At 45.7% G+C, this 22,441-nt stretch overlaps 1 protein-coding gene across 1 annotated transcript in view; it reads right to left on the bottom strand.

Annotated features, from left to right (window-relative positions):
* Window positions 1-2,445: 2,445 nt before the first annotated feature.
* The window catches only part of ABCD2 (ATP binding cassette subfamily D member 2), an 84,222-nt gene continuing 64,226 nt past the window's right edge, over window positions 2,446-22,441 (bottom strand). Inside the window, exons 9-10 of the mRNA XM_069765009.1 lie at window positions 13,473-13,598; window positions 2,446-2,825 (exon numbers count right to left, since the gene is read on the bottom strand). Of these exons, the coding sequence (XP_069621110.1) occupies window positions 2,615-2,825; window positions 13,473-13,598 (337 nt within the window). The 3' untranslated portion in view covers window positions 2,446-2,614. The remainder of the gene's footprint in view (window positions 2,826-13,472; window positions 13,599-22,441) is intronic.

Here is a 22,441-nt window from a genome sequence, read left to right on the forward strand (position 1 = left end):
GCTTGAGGGTGTCAATGATGGCCTTCTTGACATCTGTCAGGTCGCTAGTCTTACCCATGATGGGGGTTTTGAGTAATGAACCAGGCAGGGAGTTTATAAAAGCCTCAGGTATCTTTTGCATGTGTTTAGAGTTAATTAGTTGATTCAGAAGATTAGGGTAATAGGTCGTTTAGAGAACCTTTTCTTGATATGCTAATTTATTGAGACAGGTTTTTTGGGTTATCAGGAGTTGTATGCCAAAATCATCAGTATTAAAACAATAAAAGACCTGACAAATTTCAGTTGGTGGATAATGAATCTATAATATATGAAAGTTTAATTGTAATCATTACATTATGGTAAATAATGAAATTTAACACTATATGCTAATTTTTTGAGAAGGACCTGTGATACACCCAATCCTAGTTTACATCCTCACCTGTGCTCAGTAAATGATTGGTCAATTAGTGTGTGTATAAAAAGAAACCCAGCACCCCAGACCTTCACTTGAACTGCAACTTGAGCTCTGACAACATGCCAAAAATCCACCCTGTGACCAAAGCTTGGATTATTAACAGGCTGAAGAACAGATCCACTGCAGAGGTGGCTGGCACCTTCAATGTGTCTCAGCGTCAAGTACAAAGAATTAAAAAAAGATTTGAAGAGACTGGAAATTTGTATGACAAGCCCAGGTCCGGCAGACCCTGCAAGACAACTGCTCAGGAGGAATGTCTGTTGGTTAGAAAATCCAAAGCAAGCCGCTCTTCCACTGCAGAAGAGCTCCAACAGGCCTGGTCACCTCAAGTCCCTATGTCAACTAGAACAGTTTGTAGGATTCTGTCTCGAAATGGCCTCCATGGTCGAATCCGTGCCCAGAAGCCAGCACTAAACAAAAGGCAAATGAAAAACCGTGTGGCATTTGCAAAGTCCCACAGCCTGCTAAACAGATGAATGCTGGAAAAGTGGCAGAAGGTGGATTTCTCTGATGAATCTTCAGTAGAATTACACCACAGCCGCCGCAAATACTGAAGGAGACCTACTGGAGCCCGTATGGATCCAAAATACACCCAGAAAACAGTTAAATTTGGTGGTGGAAAGATCATGGTCTGGGGTTACATTTGGCATGGGGGTGTGCGAAACATTTGCAAGGTGGAAGGCAATATCAATAGCCTAAAATATCAAGAAGTATTAGTTACCTCTTATATTCCAAATCATAAAAGGAGTCAAATTCTGCAGCAGGATGGTGCTCCATCTCATACATCCATCTCTACAACAAAGTTCCTCCAGGCAAAAAAGATCCAGGTGCTCAAGGACTGGCCATCCCAGTCACCAGATATGAACATCATTGAGCATGTTTGGGAAAGGATGAAAGATGAAGCTTGGAAGACAAAACCCAAGAATCTAGATGAACTCTGGGAAGCATGTAAGACTGCATTCTTTGCTATTCCTGATGACTTCATTAATAAATTGTATGAATCATTGTTGAACCGCATGGATGCAGTCCTTCAAGCTCATGGAAGTCACACAAAATATTAAATATGACTCTAATAGTACCACAACTTCATTCACCAATGTTATGCAACATATATTTGTATTTTAAGTTAATTATTTGTTTGAATATCACATTACTTTCTGTGGGCGACAAAACTTTTGCCTTGCCAAAATCTGACCATTCTGTGTCCATTAACTGATCAATATTTCTGCATTGATGCCAATATATTTTCTTAACCTAAACCACATTTCGGAGGGTTTCAGCTTTTAAAAGAATAATTTCTACAACCAATGAATGAATTTAACGTCAGGTTAGCTTTTATTTACATAACATGGATAAGCGACATACACTCCCTGACAGAAGTTATGACGTGTTTTTAATTTATGACGGTGAGTGAAGCCAGTAGTGGACAACTCATTCAATGTCTTTGGTGTTCTAGGAATCCCTGTATAACGCTCTTTCTGGAGGGGTAATATTTCATTTTGGAAGATAATTATCCATAAAATGATCTGAATATATATTCCATAAATTAACAATCAAGGAACTCACTGAAGCTTTTAGAAAATGAGTTACAGGTTGGAAATAAGACTAGAAAAAAGATAGACATTGACAATTCATTGAAGTATGTGACCAAGTATGGTAAATCACAGGGAACCCAATCTGCCTGACCTGTAGAATAATATTGTCCCTATATGTTAGCTTTTGTTGCTGGCATTTCCTGCAAATGGTTGGTTGCATCAGGGGAAGTTCAATGTCATTGGTAGGTCACATTGCAGTGCACTGCAGGGAGAATATAGAATTTCAGGGGCGTATGTTGGGACTAACCCCTACTTTCGCTAAACATGCCCTAAATTACGTTACAAGAAGGAGTCATCTATTGAAACTGACCAGTTTTAAAAGCGCAAAGGGTTCCTATTATAGAGTCTGGATTCTGTCAATCCAGAATATTGTCACATCTAATTTTTAGGTACGACTTATTAATGTTTTATTTAAATATTTATTTGTTCTTTTATTCATTCATCCTGTCAATTCAAGTTCCAGTACCTCATCCCATGCACAGTACATTCATTACAAAATACATTATAGTCTTTGTCTGTGTAAACTGTTGCAAAAAAATAAACATTGACACCTGAAATACTGACTCTACTCATCTTCACAAACTGTCTTGAGGACTGAGTCCTCTCCTAGAATTTTACACAGTTCATTCAATCTCTGCTGCATTTTTGGTATTCCAGCAAGCTGAGACTCAAGTCTCTGTTTTTCTTCACTTAATGATAACCGCGTGGCAGTATCCAGTTGTTCAAATCGCCATCCACCTTCTCCATCAAACTGTAACAGATGAGTGTGGTATTTCCTGCGCAAATATAAAAAATTCAAAAATTTGAGAATAAATCCAAATACTACTACACATACATAGTCTTGTTGATCACAATGAGTTACTGGACTGGAAAGGACAACATGCTCCACCACTTACTGCACCTCTTAGGCTACGTTCACATTAGCGTTGTGCGGTGCAGCGTTGGCGACGCAACGCACAACGCAAATGTGAACGCATGCACAACGCAGCATTTTGTGACGCATGCGTTCATTTTTTCATGGTTCTTGGCGCAGAAAAAACTGCATCATGCAGCGTCCTCTGCGCCCTGACAGTTGCGCCATAGTAACGCATGCATCACAAAACGCAAGAGCAACGCATGTCCATGCTCCCCCCATGTTAAATATAGGGGCTCATGACGCATGCGTCGCCGTGGCTGTGCCCGACGCAACGCTAATGTGAACGTAGCCTTAGAAATGGTTTCCAACATAATGAGGTGAGTATAAGATCACTCCCTACATTAATCGGTTTCTGTATTCAAAATGTCACATAGTCCAAAATTCACAAAATCCAGGTATCAAGAATACAAAAAATTAATGGAACAAAATACATATATAACAGATTAGGGTACGTTCGGGGGCAGTTTGTTTCCCTGCTCTTTGCAGGCTGCAAAATGAGATTACCTAGTGAAACAAGTAAAAGGGAGCTGAACCTTCATGTGGCTATATACAGCTGAGAGAATCTCAGAAAAAGACAGATAAAGGAGTTACAAACTATCCCATTAGAATAAAGAGACAGGCAGATTCTTATTTAAAGGGAATCTGTCAGGTGATTTTTGTGTAGTATCCTAACAGTAATAGGGCTTGGGCAGCCATTTCAGGATATGTAACTTTTATTTCTCTATTTGTGTTCCTGTAAACCACGGCCAAATTTTTGTCACGTGCCAGCAAATCAAGCATATGTACATAAGCAAATGAATATTGTGAGGATCTGAGGTTGTGGGTTATAAAATCACCTAGGCAGGTTAACTATGCAGACTTCCATCTTCTCCGTTCTTTTGCAGAAAATCTCCACATGATGCCCTTAAGTGTCATTACCATGCTCCTGAATAAAAAATTGCCCCTCACTATATTGTCTGCACAAAATATGACCCCCATACTGTCCCTCTTATGGAAAAAGCTCTTTACACTGACCTCTCCTTTTCATACCAGCCCCCTCTCTACACTGTCCTCTCATACTGTGTCCCCCCTATAGGGCCCAGTATTTATACTGTACCCTCTCATCACACTCCCCCTCCTCGGTATACTGTCACCTCCAGGCTGTGCCTTTACACTGTCCCTCCATGCTATGCCCTCACTACTCAGTTTCTATTCTGTGCCCACTCACTTTTCACCCCCATACTGTGTCCTCACACTATTCCCCTCCATCCTCATACTGTCTCCTCTCACATCCCCCTTGTTCACCATACTGTCTACTCATATATTTACCCCCTCACTTTCTATACTGCCTGCTCACCTGACACCCCATACTGTGTCTACACACATCCCATCATCCTCACTCCCCGTACTCTGTCCACACACATATTTCACATTCCTAATCATACTGAGTCCGCATACATTCCTCCATTTGCTCCCCATACTGTCTGCACCCATCCCCCCATACTGTTTCCTCATACATGTTCCTCAGTTCCCAGTACTGTTTCCTCATACATGCCCTCATTCCACCATACTGTTTCCTCGTACATGCCCCCATTCCCCATACTGTTTCCTCATACATGCCCCCCATTCCCCTGTACTGTTTCCTCACACATGCTCCCCATTCCCTCGTACTGTATCCTCATACTTGATCCCCTTTCCCCTGCACTGTTTCCACATACATGCCCCCATCTCCCCCTTTGCTCTTCATTTTGTGTCCTCAAATTTCCCCCACACATTAAAGCACCCCATCTCCACTACAAATCTTCCCACACACAATAACCGCTTCTCCACTCCAAATCTCCACACACACATTAAATCCCCCAACCCCACTCCAATTTTCCTCACACATAATAAAGCCTCATCCCAACTCAAATTTTCCCCACAAACATTAGACACCCCCATCCCCACTCAAATTCTCCCCCACACAATAATTCCCCCATCACCACTCCAATTCTCCCCATACACATTAAACACCCCCATCCCCACTCTAATTCTTCCCACGCATAATAAGTCCCCATCCTCACTCTAATTCTCCCCACACATAATAAAGCCCCCCCATCCCCACTCAAATGCTCCCCACACATAATAAACCCCCCCCTGCTCTTAATCTTCGGCATCTTCAGCTCCACTGGAGCACTTACCACCAGTGTTCGCCTCTGCAGCGCGGGCAAGTGACGTCAGCAGCATGATCACATGATCTATCACGCTGCTGGCGTCGCTCTGACCTGACAGCAAGGGTGGACACTGACAGCTTGGGGCTCCTGTGCACGAAATGTGTCAGGGCCCCCCTCCTTTTATGGCAGGAAAGCTATCTATAATATAACGCTGGGAGAGTCACTCTGTCCGGAGCCTTTATAGACTGCGCAGGCGCAAGCGCCGGCGCAGTCTGGGCCTCACAGAGTAACACTCCCAGGAGATCGCGTTATGCGTAAGCACTGAACGCATACCGCGATCTCCACCGGAGAGTCAGGGACCGCCAGGAGGGTAAGTATATTCACCTTTCCCCGTTCCAGCGCTGCGTGCGGCTCCGTCTCCCGGCTCCTCTGCTGTGACAGTTCAGAGGGCGCGATGACGCGCTTAATGCGCGCCGGCGCCGCCCTCTGACTTACCAGTCACAGGCAGAGGAGCCGGAGTGTGTCTTCAAGAAAATGGCGCCGGAAAGCGCGGACTGCGCAGGCGCCGATTCCTGCTGCCGGAATCGGCGCCTGCGCAGTCCGCGCTTTCCGGCACCATTTTCTTGAAGACACAATCCGGCTCCACTGCAGGTGTATCTTCAAGAAAATGGCGCCGGAAAGCGCGGACTGCGCAGGCGCCGATTCCTGCTGCCGGAATCGGTGCCTGCATAGTCCGCGCTTTCCGGTGCCATTTTCTTGAAGACACACCTGCAGTGGAGCCGGACGATAGGTGAGTATGGTATATTTTTTTTTTATATGGCAGCAGCATACGGGGGCATACACACTGGAGCGTCTTATGGGGGGCATATAATACAATGGTGGCGCAGGATGGGAGCAGCACATGACAGAATGGGGGCAGGATGGCAGCAGCACATGACAGAACGGGCGCAGGATGGCAGCACCACATGACAGAACGGGCGCAGGATGGCAGCAGCACATGACAGAACGGGCGCAGGATGGGAGCAGCACATGACTGAACGGGCACAGGATGGGAGCAGCACATGACAGAACGGGCGCAGGATGTCAGCAGAACATGACAGAACGGGCGCAGGATGGCAGCAGCACATGACAGAACGTGCGCAGGATGGCAGGAGCACATGACAGAACGGGCGCAGGATGGGAGCAGCACATGACAGAACGGGCGCAGGATGGCAGCAGCACATGACAGAACGGGTGCAGGATGGGAGCAGCACATGACAGAACATGGGAGCAGGATGGGAGCAGCACATGACAGAACGGGGGCGCAGGATGGGAGCAGCACATGACAGAACGGGGGCGCAGGATGGGAGCAGCACATGACAGAACGGGGGCGCAGGATGGGTGCAGCACATGGCAGGATGGGAGCAGCAAATGACAGTATGGAGGCGCAGGATGGGAGCAGCACATGACAGAACGGGCGCAGGATGGCAGCAGCACATGACAGAATGGGCGCAGGATGGCAGCAGCACATGACAGAACGGGCGCAGGATAGGAGCAGCACATGACAGAACAGGGGAGCAGGATGGGAGCAGCACATGACAGAATGGGGGCGCAGGATGAGAGCAGCACATGACAGAACGGGGGCGCAGGATGGGAGCAGCACATGACAGAATGGGGGCGCAGGATGAGAGCAGCACATGACAGAACGGGGGCGCAGGATGGGAGCAGCACATGACAGAACGGGGGCGCAGGATGGGAGCAGCACATGACAGGATGGGAGCAGCAAATGACAGAATGGAGGCGCAGGATGGGAGCAGCACATGACAGAATGGGGGCGCAGGATGGGAGCAGCACATGACAGAACGGGGGCGCAGGATGGGAGCAGCACATGACAGGATGGGGATGCAGGATGGAGCAGCACATGACAGGATGGGGACGCAGGATGGAGCAGCACATGACAGGATGGGGACGCAGGATGGAGCAGCACATACCAGGATGGAGACCATATACCAATATAAATGCTCGCCACCCGGGCATAGAACGGGTTCAATAGCTAGTATATATATATCCACACAACCATACATGTATATATAACATAGTAACATAGTAACATAGTTAGTAAGGCCGAAAAAAGACATTTGTCCATCCAGTTCAGCCTATATTCCATCATAATAAATCCCCAGATCTACGTCCTTCTACAGAACCTAATAATTGTATGATACAATATTGTTCTGCTCCAGGAAGACATCCAGGCCTCTCTTGAACCCCTCGACTGAGTTCGCCATCACCAACTCCTCAGGCAAGCAATTCCAGATTCTTACCGCCCTAACAGTAAAGAATCCTCTTCTATGTTGGTGGAAAAACCTTCTCTCCTCCAGACGCAAAGAATGCCCTCTTGTGCCCGTCACCTTCCTTGGTATAAACAGATCCTCAGCGAGATATTTGTATTGTCCCCTTATATACTTATACATGGTTATTAGATCGCCCCTCAGTCGTCTTTTTTCTAGACTAAATAATCCTAATTTCGCTAATCTATCTGGGTATTGTAGTTCTCCTTTATTATGTATATTGCCATCCATTATTATACAGTGCCCTCTCTTGTTATGTACAGTACCGTCCCTTACATATTGGATTATATAGAGCCCTGTTTCTTATTACATACCATCCTGTCTTGTTAGCTGTATAATGCCATGATGGCTGATGGAACATGGGAAAGCTTCTTTTCTAATGGAGGAGCTGATGGACTGGTCGTCTGGTCATCGGCTCCTCCATCAGCAGTCATTTTATATCTAAAAAGAGAGGGGACTATGTAATAAAAGGGGGTGCTGTGAATAACAAAAATAACAAGAATGCACTATATAAGAGACAGCACTGTACATAACAGCAGAGGAAGCTATATAATAAGGGATGGCACCATATATAACTAGAGAGGATGGTATGTAATAAGGGGCGGTGCAATACATAATAAAAGAGGAAACTGTAACTAAGGGAGGCGCTATACATAATAAGTACGTACACTCTATACTAAGGGACTATGTTAGACATAATAGGCGATAATAATGTCTTCCTCCACCTCCCCCTGTTCCTCAATCCATTATAAGTCCCCCTTCCTCCCATCCCAATCACCCCTCATTGTCCTGCTCCCCCCGCATCCCATTAATGTCCTCTCCCCCACCCCATCATTGCCCTCTTCAACACCACTATCATTGCTTTCTCCCCCACCACTCCATATCATTGCCCATTCCACCACCTCCATAATTTCCTCCTCCCCATCACCCCATCATTATCTTTTCCCCCACCACTCCCATCACTGCCCATTCCACCACCTCCATCATTTCCTCCCACACCACCATTATTTCCCTTTCCACCACCACCATCATTGTCCTTTCCACCACCACCATCATTGCATTCTCCCCCACCACCATCATGGTTCTTTCCACCACCTCCATCATTGCTCCCCCCACCACCCCATCATTGCCCTTTCCACCACCTCCATCATTTCCTCTCCCCCAACCACCCCCATTATTGCCCTTTCCACCACCACCATTATTGTCCTTTCCACCACCATCATTGCATTCTCTCCTACCACTCCATCATTGCCCTCTCTATCACCCCCATCATTGTCCCTTCCACCACCTCCATCACAGCCTTCATCACCACCACACTCATTGCCTCCTTCCCCACCACTCCCATCATTGTCTTTTCCATTACCACTAGTGATGAGTGAATATACTCGTTACTCGAGATTTCCCGAGCACGCTCGGGTGACCTCCGAGTATTTTTTAGTGCTCAGAGATTTAGTTTTCCTCACCAAAGCTGAATGATTTACATCTCTTAGCCAGCTTGATTACATGTGGGGATTCCATAGCAACCAGGCAACCCCAACATGTACTTATGTTGGCTAATAGATGTAAATCATTCAGCTGCGGCGATAAAAACTAAATCTCCAAGCACTAAAAAATACTCGGAGGACACCCGAGCGTGGTCGGGAAAACCCGAGCAACGAGTATATTCGATCATCACTAATTACCACCATCATGCTTTCTCCCCCACCCCGAGCATTGCCCATTCCACCAACTCCATCATTTCCTCCTCCACACCATCCCCATCATTGCACTTTCCACCACATCCACCATTTCCTCACCCCATCATTGCCTTCTCCCCATCTGCCCCATCTTTGCCCTCTCCTCCCTTACACAGACAAACAGCACCATTCACCTCTCTGCACATTCCCCCGCAGCGCTATACACACACACTCACCGCTCTTCTGCAGCATCACCATCGCTCGGCAGCTTCCTCTCTCTGACACAGCCGGCCGCTGAATGATCATGTCATCCAGTGGCGCTGCTGTCTGTGTGAGAGGAAGCGTGGGCATGCTGCGGCTTTCCTGTGCCGGCTGTCAGCTTGACAGTCGGCACAGAGAACAGCCGACTCTCAGTCCGGGGGGCGGCAGAATGCAGCCGCTGGGGGAGACACTGCAGACCGCCGCATTAGGCGGCCCAACTGCACCCCCTGCAGGCTGCGCCCGAGGCACATGCCCCAGCTGCCCCCCTCTAGATACGCCTCTGCCCTGGTCAGTAACTTCCTTTTCCTCCAGCTGACCCCTGGAAACTTTTGTCTCCGCGAGTACTGTTGTGAATTCCGCTCTTGGGCTCCCTCCGGTGGTTGTAAGTGGCACTTTTGTGAGTTCTGCTCTTGGGCTCCCTCCGGTGGTTTTAAGTGGAATGGCTGCTCCTTGGATTTAGCAGTCTGCAGCTGCTTCCACTGATTGTCTTTCTGCTCGGCTATTTATGCCTGGCTCTTCCCTTCAGCCAGTTCCACTTGTCTATGGTTCCTGGTTGGATTCACATCTTTGCTTGGATTTCCCTGATATCCTGACCAGTTCAGCAAAGATAAGTCCTTGCTTTGCTGTTTTCTGTCCACATGTTGTGGACTTATTCGTTCTGTGCATTCTATGTTTTGTCCAGCTTGTCAGTATGGATTAATTCAGTTAAGCTGGAAGCTCTGGGAAGCAGAGTTACCCTCCACACCTTTAGTCAGGTGTGGAGATTTTTGTAAACTCTGTGTGGATTTTTGTAGTTTTTAATACTGACCGCACAGTATTCTATCCTGTCCTATCTATCTAGCTAGACTGGCCTACATCCTGGTAGACTGGTGCTACATCCTGGTTTCATTCTGTGTATGTCTTTTCCCTCTCCACTCACAGTCATTACTTGTGGGGGGCTATCTATCCTTTGGGGATTTTCTCTGAGGCAAGATAGTTTTCCTGTTTCTATCTTTAGGGGTAGTTAATTCTCAGGCTGTGACGAGGTGCCTAGGGAGTGACAGGAGCATCCCACGGCTACTTCTAGTGTTGTGTTGAGCTTAGGGACTGCAGTCAGTACAGGTTCCACCTCCTTCAGAGCTCGTCCCATGTTGCTCCTAAACCACCAGTTCATAACAGAGGACCCCGGAACCCCCTACAACTATGTCTGATACCCTGTAGGAGGCCCTGCGGCAGAGAGCAGCACAGACAGGTGAGTACTGGCTTTAAGCCCTTATTACTGGCCTCAGCGCTCACCTCCCTGTGCCCTCTCCTGACCCCCTACAGCCGGCACCTTCCTCTCTTAGGTCACCATCCCCGTCTGCCCCCTCTGAACTCTCCCTCCGTTTTCCCCATCCCCAATAGCCTCCCCTCTGGTAATGTTACTAGTGGCTCCGTCCCTCAATATCACCCCTCAGATCGATCCCATCCACCGCCCACCTCGGTGTGTCTCCATAGCAGAAGGGCTGTGCTCGTCTCCCGAGCTTTCTGCTAGCTCCCAGTCCTGCGATGGTGCTCCTGCTGCTAAACCTCCGGTCCAGAGAGGCAGGCGGTTTTCACGGAGCTCCTGTCCCCCGCTGCGGCTGCAGGTTGGCAAAGAAGCAGCGGCCATGGCTCCACCGCCCTCACTCCCCAAGTGCGGGCCAGGGCCCCGGCTGTCACTGCTCATCTTCCAGCACTTCCAGGACGGGCCCCGCCCACACCAGCACATCACATCCGGTTCCCCCATGGGCACTTCCGGGTTAGCACTTGCTCAGCCATACTACCGGAACAGGGGCATGGAGAGGTCTTAATCAATGCAGCTGCGGAGCGCCCTGATCGGTCCAATCTGACCGATGAGCGCGCTCTCCAGCTGCAGCATGTGCCCAACTATACACAAATAGTTAATGCACCAAGCCCTCCCGTACATGACCCATAACATAGAATATGATAACATAAGGCCACCTCCCATGTTTAATAGCACAGGGTTAACAAACACCGTTACAGTCCATAACCCATCCAGTGAACCCCATTTTATGGATATTACTGCCCCCAACAAACCCCATAATCGCAGTGGGGGCAGGCATAGAAGGTCCTCTCCATCCTCCTCTGATGATTCCCCCCATCATTCCCGCTGTCCCTCTAAAAGATGTTCCTCCCATTACCACCGCAGACACAGCTCACATAGTAGCCGCCACAGATCTTGGGCCTCTGGATGGCGTTCCCCAACCACATCGGAAAGGTCCGACGCATCGCAAAGTCCCGATAGGCAGGCTCGGGCACATGACAAACATCAGCAGTCACGTGCTCCATCATTGGCTGCCAGCCGAGGAGACACATCCCCATCTCCCAGAGCCTCCAGCCAATTCAACCAACAAACCATCGCCAAGCGGGATCCGGAGTTCCTTCATCACCAGGAGTAACTCAGGCTCGAGCGTACGACATTTGCCAGAGGTCAGCCGGGGAGATGCTTCCCAATCTCCCTGGGCCTCCGGCCAATTCAATAACCAGACCATCGCCCTAGCATGAGTCTGAGTTCCTCCATGATCTGATATCCCTCCTCCTGCGTCACACAGTGGTGAGTGTTTCACAGCCAACGACGAATCAATGCTGAATAGGGTGTTTAACATAAGGGAGAATGAGCTAGCCTCAGCTATTAAGGAGCTAGCTCAACACTAAACGCGACCATGCGGAAAACAACGACAACAAAATGTCACCTCAGTCAGCGAGCTTACACAAAGATGCATTTTTCTGTGGAATTAGCCCACTAGTTGGACACATAGATCAAGAGACCAGATAAAAAATATGGAATAATGATTATATTGACATATGGTCGGTATTGTCAGTCGACCAACAGACGGAAGATAAAGAAAGGAGGACAAGCGAGCTGTTTTACAAAAGAAATAGACCGAAAATAGCGCAAACAATAATTGGCTACAGGCGTTCGCAGAATTAGGCTGTATTATGGGCCAGAAGCATCCAGAACGCTGCTCCGCATTATACATAAATCAAGATTTGATATATAATTCATATAAAGCCCATGGCGGTTCCGTCTGTAGGCGTTATGACGAGGAGTTCCGCAGGCGGCTAACCCTGCAGCCCGATCTAGGCTGGGGAGTTTGACAGATGTATAGCTACGACTAGGAGTTTGACTAGATGTATTTCTACTGTTTAGTGACACCTGCACAAATACTGCCTTCATTGAAGAATCAAGAGGAGAAAACCTCTCCTGTGTCCTCACCATAAAATTCAGCATCAGAAGTATGCAAAAGAACATCTAACCAAGCCTGATGCATTTTGGAAACAAGTCCAGTGGACAAATGAGGTTAAAATAGAACTCTTTGGCCACAATAATCAAAGGTATGCACGGAGAAAAAAGGGCATACAATATCAGGAAAAGAACATCTCACCACCCATTAATCAACCAATGGCATGGGGAACATTTCACGGGTAGAGTGAAGAATAGATTCAATGAAATTTTAACAAATTCTTGATGCAAAGCACAACACCATCTGTAAAAAAAAACTGCAGTTGAAAAGAGGATGGCTTGTACCATGGCCCTCACAGTCCCCTGATCAGAACATCATTGAAAATCTGTGGCTAGACCTCAAAATAGCAGTGCATGCAAGATGACCCATGGATCTGACATAACTAGGAGAATTTTCCTAGGAAGAATGGATGAAAATCCCTCAAACAAGAATTGAAAGACTCTTCTCTGGCTACTAAAAGCGTTTACAAGCTGTGATACTTTCAAAAGGGGGTGTTACTAGGTACTAACATGCAGGGTACCCAAATTTTGCATCGGCCCATTTTCCTTTTTGTAATTTTTAAAATGTAAAAGATGAAAATATATGTTTTTTTAATCTAAAATACAAAGGAAATGTGTCATCTTTAACTTTAGGCCTTTTAGAGATCATTTCATCTTCAACTTTAACTGTTCATAATAACAGTAATTTTGACCAGGGGTATCCAAACTTTTACATGCCACTGTACGTTTTTAGAAGAAATCAGGCATGTCCTGTGTATTTGAGATTGACAGCAGATTCGATAATGCATTTAGTTTAGTTAATGCCCAATAACTTTTTTTGTATTTTGTTTGAAAAGTATTACTTACCAAAGAGATGGACGGTGAGTTATGGAAAGGAGGCTTATCCCAGCATCCTTTGCAGCTTGAAAAATCTTTCCTTCCACATCTATGCTCACAGCACTCGTGCACTCATCTAGCAATGCATATTGTGGCCTATTGAGAAGAAATATGAAACATTTAGAAAGGTTTTCTTGCAAATATCTGATATTCTGAAATATTACTAGGTACCAGCGTTAGGGGCAGGTAGACTAAGCAGCTAATAGCGGCACACCATGCATCCTCTATGGGGCTCGTGAGTCAGAGGGGCCTGGAGCTATCAGATGCCGATACAGCTGAAAGCAATAATGAAGGCGAAAGCGTCAGATGACGCTCCTTCCCCCATCATTCCCCTCTGACTCTGACACAGCGGGTGCGCGATGACATCACTTCATCACGCAACATGTTGTGTGACATTGCAGTGGAACTGCTGAGATGCTCTGCAGAGCCTGGAGCAGCGGGGGAACAAGGAGGAGAGGTGAGTATTGTAATATATATATATATATATATATATATACACTAGATGGTGGCCTGATTCTAACGCATCGGGTATTCTAGAATATGCATGTCCACGTAGTATATTGCATAGCCCACGTAGTATATTGCCCAGCCACGTAGTATATTGCCCAGCCACGTGGTATATTGCTCAGCCACGTAGTATATTGCCCAGTGACGTAGTATATTGCCCAGACACGTAGTATATTGCCCAGTGACGTAGTATATTGGCCAGTTACATAGTATATTGCCCAGTCACGTAGTATATTGCGCAGCCACGTAGTATATTGCCCAGTTACAGAGTATATTGGCCAGCCACGTAGTATATTGCGCAGCCACGTAGTATATTGCCCAGTGACGTAGTATATTGGCCAGTTACATAGTATATTGCCCAGTCACGTAGTATATTGAGCAGCCACGTAGTATATTGCCCAGTTACAGAGTGTATTGCCCAGCCACGTAGTATATTGCCCAGTTACGGAGTATATTGCCCAGACACGTAGTATATTGCGCAGCCACGTAGTATATTGCCCAGTCACGTAGTATATTGCCCAGTTACGTAGTATATTGCCCAGCCACGTAGTATATTGCCCAGCCACGTAGTATATTGGCCAGTTACAGAGTGTATTGCCCAGCCACGTAGTATATTGCCCAGTTACGGAGTATATTGCCCAGACACGTAGTATATTGCGCAGCCACGTAGTATATTGCCCAGTCACGTAGTATATTGCCCAGTTACGTAGTATATTGCCCAGCCACGTAGTATATTGCCCAGCCATGTAGTATATTGCCCAGTCACGTAGTATATTGCCCAGCCACGTAGTATATTGCGCAGCCACGTAGTATATTGGGCAAACAGAAAAAGAAATCCAGCTTCCAAAAATATCAAAATTTATTAAAGATAAAATCCAAGGTCCAAAAACATGGTTCACAGGAGAATGAGTAGCAGCAGGTTACGCGTTTCGAACAAGAAGTTCTTTTTCAAAGCTGTAGTATATTGCCCAGCCACGTAGTATATTGTGCAGCCACGTAGTATATTGCCCAGTCACGTAGTATATTGCCCAGTGACGTAGTATACAGCACAGAGCCACGTAGTATATTGGCCAGTAACGTAGTATATTGCTCAGTGACGTAGTATATTGCCGAGTGACGTAGTATACAGCACAGAGTCACGTAGTATATTGGCCAGTTACGTAGGATATTGCCCAGTTACGTAGTATATTGCCCAGCCACGTAGTATATTGCGCAGCCACGTAGTATATTGCCCAGTTACGTAGTATATTGCCAAGCCACGTAGTATATTGCACAGCCACGTAGTATATTGCCCAGTGACGTAGTATATCGCACAGCGACGTAGTATTCAGCACAGAGCCACGTAGTATATTGGCCAGTAACGTAGTATATTGCCCAGTGACGTAGTATATTGCCGAGTGACGTAGTATACAGCACAGAGTCACGTAGTATATTGGCCAGTTACGTAGGATATTGCCCAGTTACGTAGTATATTGCCCAGCCACGTAGTATATTGTGCAGCCAAGTAGTATATTGCCCAGTTACGTAGTATATTGCCCAGCCACGTAGTATATTGCTTAGTGACGTAGTATATCGCACAGCGACGTAGTATTCAGCACAGAGCCACGTAGTATATTGGCCAGTAACGTAGTATATTGCCCAGTGACGTAGTATATTGCCGAGTGACGTAGTATACAGCACAGAGCCACGTAGTATATTGGCCAGCTATGTAGTATATTGCCCAGCCAGGTTTGTCACAGGTGAAAAAATAAAAAATAAACATATACTCACCTTTCCGAAGGCCCCTTGTAGTCCACGGCAGCTTCCGGTCCCAGCGTTGGTATGGGCGCATGACCTGTGATGACGTCGCGGTCACATGACCATGACGTCATGGCAGGTCTTTCTGGCGCAGACATGGCAGGTCCTTCTGCCATACCATCTTTGCCACCGGAAACTGCAGCGGAAGATGGCGGCCGGCGGGAGCGGCTCAGTGGACTACAGAGGGTGAGTATAGCAGGTTTATTTATTTTTTATTATTTTTAACATTACATTTTTTACTATTGATGCCGCATAGGCAGCGTCAATAGTAAAAAGTTGGGAACACACAGGGTTAATAGCGGCAGCAACGGAGTGCGTTACCCGCGGCATAACGCGGTCCGTTACCGCCGGCATTAACCCTGTGTTAGCGGTGACCGGAGGGGAGTATGCGGGCGACAGGCACTGACTGCGGGGAGTAGGGGGCAGCCATTTTTTTCCGGACTGTGCCCATCACTGATTGGTCCCGACAGCCATGACAGGCAGCTGGCGAGACCAATCAGCGAATGAATAACCGTGACAGAAGGACAGACAGACAGATGGAAGTGACCCTTAGACAATTATATAGTAGATACATATATATATATATATATATATATATATATATATATATATATATATATATATATATATATATATATATTAGTGAGTACGTTGTGGCCATAATACTATAGGACCGCATTATATTCTATGGGGGACTGCATTATACTATATGGGGGCTGCAGTATATTCTATGAGGGGGCTTCATTAAACGATATGGGGGCTGCATTATACTATATGAGGGGGTGCAGTATATTCTATGGGGGGCTGCATTATACTATATGGGGTTGCATTATATTCTATGGTGGGGCTGCATTATACTATATGGGAACTGCATTATATACTATGGGGCTGCAATATACTATATGGGGACTGCAGTATATTCTATGGGTGAGCTGCATTATACTCTATGAGGGGGCTACATTATAATCTATAAGGGGGCTACATTATATTCTATGGTGGGGCTACATTATACTATATGGGCTGCAATATATTCTATGGTGGGGCTGCATTATACTATATGGGACCTGCATTATACTGTATTGAGGACTATGGGAAATAAATTATACTATATGAAGAACTATGGGGTGCATTATACTATGGGGAGTGCACTGTACTACATGGAGGACTATGGGGGTGCATTATACTATATGGAGGACTAAGAGGAGTGTAGTATACTATATGGAAGACTGAGGACTGTATTTTAAAACATGGAAGATTATGGGGTGCATTATACTATGGGGAGTGCATTGTACTACATGGATGACTATAGGGAGTGCATTACACTATAAGGAGGACTATGAGGAGTGTATTATACTATATGGAGGTCTATGGGGAGTGCATTATATTATATGGAGGACTCTGGGGTGTGCATTATACTATATGGAGGACTATGGGGAGTGCATTATACTATATGGAGGACTATGGGGAGAACATTATATCATATGGAGGACTATGGAGAGTGCATTATACTATATGGAGGACTATGGGGTGTAAATTATACTATATGGAGGACTGTGGTGCACATTATACTGTATGGAGGACTATGGGGTGTATTATATTATGTGAAGGACAATGGAGTGCTTTATACTATGTGGAGGACTATGGGGTGTATTATACTAAACCAGCAAAATGCTGCCTATTCATGGAGTGATTGGATTGGTTCTGCCGGAACAGAAATCATTGTTCTCAGCAGCACATCACCTGGAGAAAACTGAACATATGCTGCTGATCACATGATACTGTATGTGGACGATTTGATCTACTAGTGGTCATTCTGTCCCCATCATTGTTCCTCAGCCTGTGCAAAGAGGTTGAGAAACAAGTGTCGGACGACTTCAATATTGTCGGTCACGCTCATTTAGCGGCCTGAAATCAGTGCATGTAAATACAACTGAAATGTTTCTGTGTGATGGTGCAATATGGGAGCATTTGGCGTCCTATTTTAAACTTTTGCTCAGGGCCCCACTTTGCCTAAAATTGGCCCTAGATATTACAATATAATATTGTGGTGTATTGAACAACAGGGGTGTCAAACTGCATTCATTGAGGGCCTCAAACCATGCAAGTTTTCAAGATTTCCTTAGCATTGCACAAGGTGCTGGAATCATGCTGTGCAGGTGATTAACCCCTTCATGACCCAGCCTATTTTGACCTTAAAGACCTTGCCGTTTTTTGCAATTCTGACCAGTGTCCCTTTATGAGGTAATAACTCAGGAACGCTTCAACGGATCCTAGCGGTTCTGAGATTGTTTTTTCGTGACATATTGGGCTTCATGTTAGTGGTAAATTTAGGTCAATAAATTCTGCGTTTATTTGTGATAAAAACGGAAATTTGGCGAAAATTTTGAAAATTTCGCAATTTTCACATTTTGAATTTTTATTCTGTTAAACCAGAGAGATATGTGACACAAAATAGTTAATAAATAACATTTCCCACATGTTTACTTTACATCAGCACAATTTTGGAAACAAAATTTTTTTTTGTTAGGAAGTTATAAGGGTTAAAATTTGACCAGCGATTTGTCATTTTTACAACGAAATTTACAAAACCATTTTTTTTAGGGACCACCTCACATTTGAAGTCAGTTTGAGGGGTCTATATGGCTGAAAATACCCAAAAGTGACACCATTCTAAAAACTGCACCCCTCAAGGTACTCAAAACCACATTCAAGAAGTTTATTAACCCTTCAGGTGCTTCACAGCAGCAGAAGCAACATGGAAGGAAAAAATGAACATTTAACTTTTTAGTCACAAAAATTATCTTTTAGCAACAATTTTTTTATTTTCCCAATGGTAAAAGAAGAAACTGAACCACGAAAGTTGTTGTCCAATTTGTCCTGAGTACGCTGATACCTCATATGTGGGGGTAAACCACTGTTTGGGCGCACGGCAGGGCTTGGAAGGGAAGGAGCGCCATTTGACTTTTTGAATCAAAAATTGGCTCCACTCTTTAGCGGACACCATGTCACGTTTGGAGAGCCCCCGTGTGCCTAAAAATTGGAGCTCCCCCACAAGTGACCCCATTTTGGAAACTAGACGCCCCAAGGAACTTATCTAGATGCATAGTGAGCACTTTGAACCCCCAGGTGCTTCACAAATTAATCCGTAAAAATGAAAAAGTACTTTTTTTTCACAAAAAAATTCTTTTCGCCTCAATTTTTTCATTTTCACATGGGCAGTAGGGTAAAATGGATCATAAAATTTGTTGGGCAATTTCTCCCGAGTACGTCGATACCTCATATGTGGGGGTAAACCACTGTTTGGGCACTCGGCAGGGCTCGGAAGGGAAGGCGCGCCATTTGACTTTTTGAATGGAAAATTAGCTCCAATTGTTAGCGGACACCATGTCGCGTTTGGAGAGCCCCTGTGTGCCTAAACATTGGAGCTCCCCCACAAGTGACCCCATTTTGGAAACTAGACCCCCCAAGGAACTTATCTAGATGCATATTGAGCACTTTAAACCCCCAGGTGCTTCACAGAAGTTTATAACGCAGAGCCATGAAAATAAAAAATAATTTTTCTTTCCTCAAAAATGATTTTTTAGCCTGGAATTTCCTATTTTGCCAAGGATAATAGGAGAAATTGGACCCCAAATATTGTTGTCCTGTTTGTCCTGAGTACGCAGATACCCAATATGTGGGGGTAAACCACTGTTTGGGCGCACGGCAGGGCTCGGAAGGGATGGCACGCCATTTGGCTTTTTAAATGGAAAATTAGCTCCAATCATTAGTGGACACCATGTCACGTTTGGAGAGCCCCTGTGTGCCTAAACATTGGAGATCCCCCAGAAATGACACCATTTTGGAAACTAGACCCCCAAAGGAACTAATCTAGATGTGTGGTGAGGACTTTGAACCCCCAAGTGCTTCACAGAAGTTTATAACGCAGAGCCATGAAAAAAAAAAAAATTATTTTCTCAAAAATGATCTTTTAGCCTGCAATTTTTTATTTTCCCAAGGGTAACAGGAGAAATTTGACCCCAAAAGTTGTTGTCCAGTTTCTCCTGAGTACGATGATACCCCATATGTGGGGGTAAATCACTGTTTGGGCACATGCCGGGGCTCGGAAGTAAAGTAGTGACGTTTTGAAATGCAGACTTTGATGGAATGCTCTGTGGGCGTCACGTTGCGTTTGCAGAGCCCCTGATGTGGCTTAACAGTAGAAACCCCCCACAAGTGACCCCATTTTGGAAACTAGACCCCCAAAGGAACTTATCTAGATGTGTGGTGAGCACTTTGAACCCCCAAGTGCTTCATAGAAGTTTATAATGCAGAGCCGTGAAAATAATAAATACGTTTTCTTTCCTCAAAAATAATTATTTAGCCCAGAATTTTTTATTTTCCCAAGGGTTACAGAAGAAACTGGACCCCAAAAGTTGTTGTCCAGTTTCTCCTGAGTACGCTGATACCCCATATGTGGGGGTAAACCACTGTTTGGGCACATGCCGAGGCTCGGAAGTGAAGTAGTGACGTTTTGAAATGCAGACTTTGATGGAATGCTCTGTGGGCGTCACGTTGCGTTTGCAGAGCCCCTGATGTGGCTTAACAGTAGAAACCCCCCACAAGTGACTGCATTTTGGAAACTAGACCCCGAAAGGAACTTATCTAGATGTGTGGTGAGCACTTTGAACCCCCAAGCGCTTCATAGAAGTTTATAATGCAGAGCCGTGAAAATAATAAATACGTTTTCTTTCCTCAAAAAATAATTATTTAGCCCAGAATTTTTTAATTTTCCCAAGGGTAACAGGAGAAATTTGACCCCAATATTTGTTGTCCAGTTTCTCCTGAGTACGGTGATACCCCATATGTGGGGGTAAACTACTGTTTGGGCACATGCCGGGGCTTGGAATTGAAGTAGTGACGTTTTGAAATGCAGACTTTGATGGAATGCTCTGCGGGCGTCACGTTGCGTTTGCAGAGCCCCTGATGTGCCTAAACAGTAGAAACCCCCCACAAGTGACCCCATTTTGGAAACTAGACCCCGAAAGGAACTTATCTAGATGTGTGGTGAGCACTTTGAACCCCCAAGTGCTTCATAGAAGTTTATAATGCAGAGCCGTGAAAATAATAAATACGTTTTCTTTCCTCAAAAATAATTATTTAGCCCAGAATTTTTTATTTTCCCAAGGGTTACAGGAGAAATTGGACCCCAAAAGTTGTTGTCCGGTTTCTCCTGAGTACGCTGATACCCCATGAGTGGGGGTAAACCACTGTTTGGGCACACGTCGGGGCTCAGAAGGGAAGTAGTGACTTTTGAAATGCAGACTTTGATGGAATGGTCTGCGGGTGTCACGTTGCGTTTGCAGAGCCCCTGGTGTGCCTAAACAGTAGAAACCCCCACAAGTGACCCCATTTTAGAAATTAGACCCCCCAAGGAACTTATCTAGATATGTGGTGAGCACTTTGAACCCCCAAGTGCTTCACAGACGTTTACAACGCAGAGCCGTGAAAATAAAAAATCATTTTTCTTTCCTCAAAAATTATGTTTTAGCAAGCATTTTTTTTGATTCACAAGGGTAACAGGAGAAATTGGACCCCAGTAATTGTTGCGCAGTTTGTCCTGAGTATGCTGGTACCCCATATGTGGGGGTAAACCACTGTTTGGGCACACGTCAGGGCTCGGAAGTGAGGGAGCACCATTTGACTTTTTGAATACGAGATTGGCTGGAATCAATGGTGGCGCCATGTTGCGTTTGGAGACCCCTGATGTGCCTAAACAGTGGTAACCCCTCAATTCTACCTCCAACACTAACCCCAACACACCCCTAACCCTAATCCCAACTGTAGCCATAACCCTAAACACAACCCTAACCGCAACACACCCCTAACCACAACCCTAACCCCAACACACCCCTAACCATAACCACAACCCTAATTCCAACCCTAACCCTAAGGCTATGTGCCCACGTTGCGGATTCGTGTGAGATATTTTCGCACCATTTTTGAAAAATCCGCGGGTAAAAGGCACTGCGTTTTACCTGCGGATTTTCCGCGGATTTCCAGTGTTTTTTGTGCGGATTTCACCTGCGGATTCCTATTGAGGAACAGGTGTAAAACGCTGCGGAATCCGCACAAAGAATTGACATGCTGCGGAAAATACAACGCAGCGTTTCCGCGCGGTATTTTCCGCACCATGGGCACAGCGGATTTGGTTTTTCATATGTTTACATGGTACTGTAAACCTGATTGAACACTGCTGCGGATCCGCAGCCAAATCCGCACCGTGTGCACATAGCCTAATTCTAAAGGTATGTGCACACGCTGCGGAAAACGCTGCGGATCCGCAGCAGTTTCCCATGAGTTTACAGTTCAATGTAAACCTACGGGAAACAAAAATCGCTGTGCCCATGCTGCGGAAAAACTGCACGGAAACGCAGCGGTTTACATTCCGCAGCATGTCACTTCTTTGTGCGGATTCCGCAGCGGTTTTACAACTGCTCAAATAGAAAATCGCAGTTGTAAAACCGCAGTGAAATGCGCAGAAAAACCGCGGTAAATCCGCCATAAATCCGCAGCGGTTTAGCACTGCGGATTTATCAAATCCGCAGCGGAAAAATCCGCAGAGGACCAGAATACGTGTGCACATACCGAAACCC

Source organism: Ranitomeya imitator, chromosome 4, assembly GCF_032444005.1.
Source record: "Ranitomeya imitator isolate aRanImi1 chromosome 4, aRanImi1.pri, whole genome shotgun sequence".
In the NCBI taxonomy this organism is placed as follows: domain Eukaryota; kingdom Metazoa; phylum Chordata; class Amphibia; order Anura; family Dendrobatidae; genus Ranitomeya; species Ranitomeya imitator.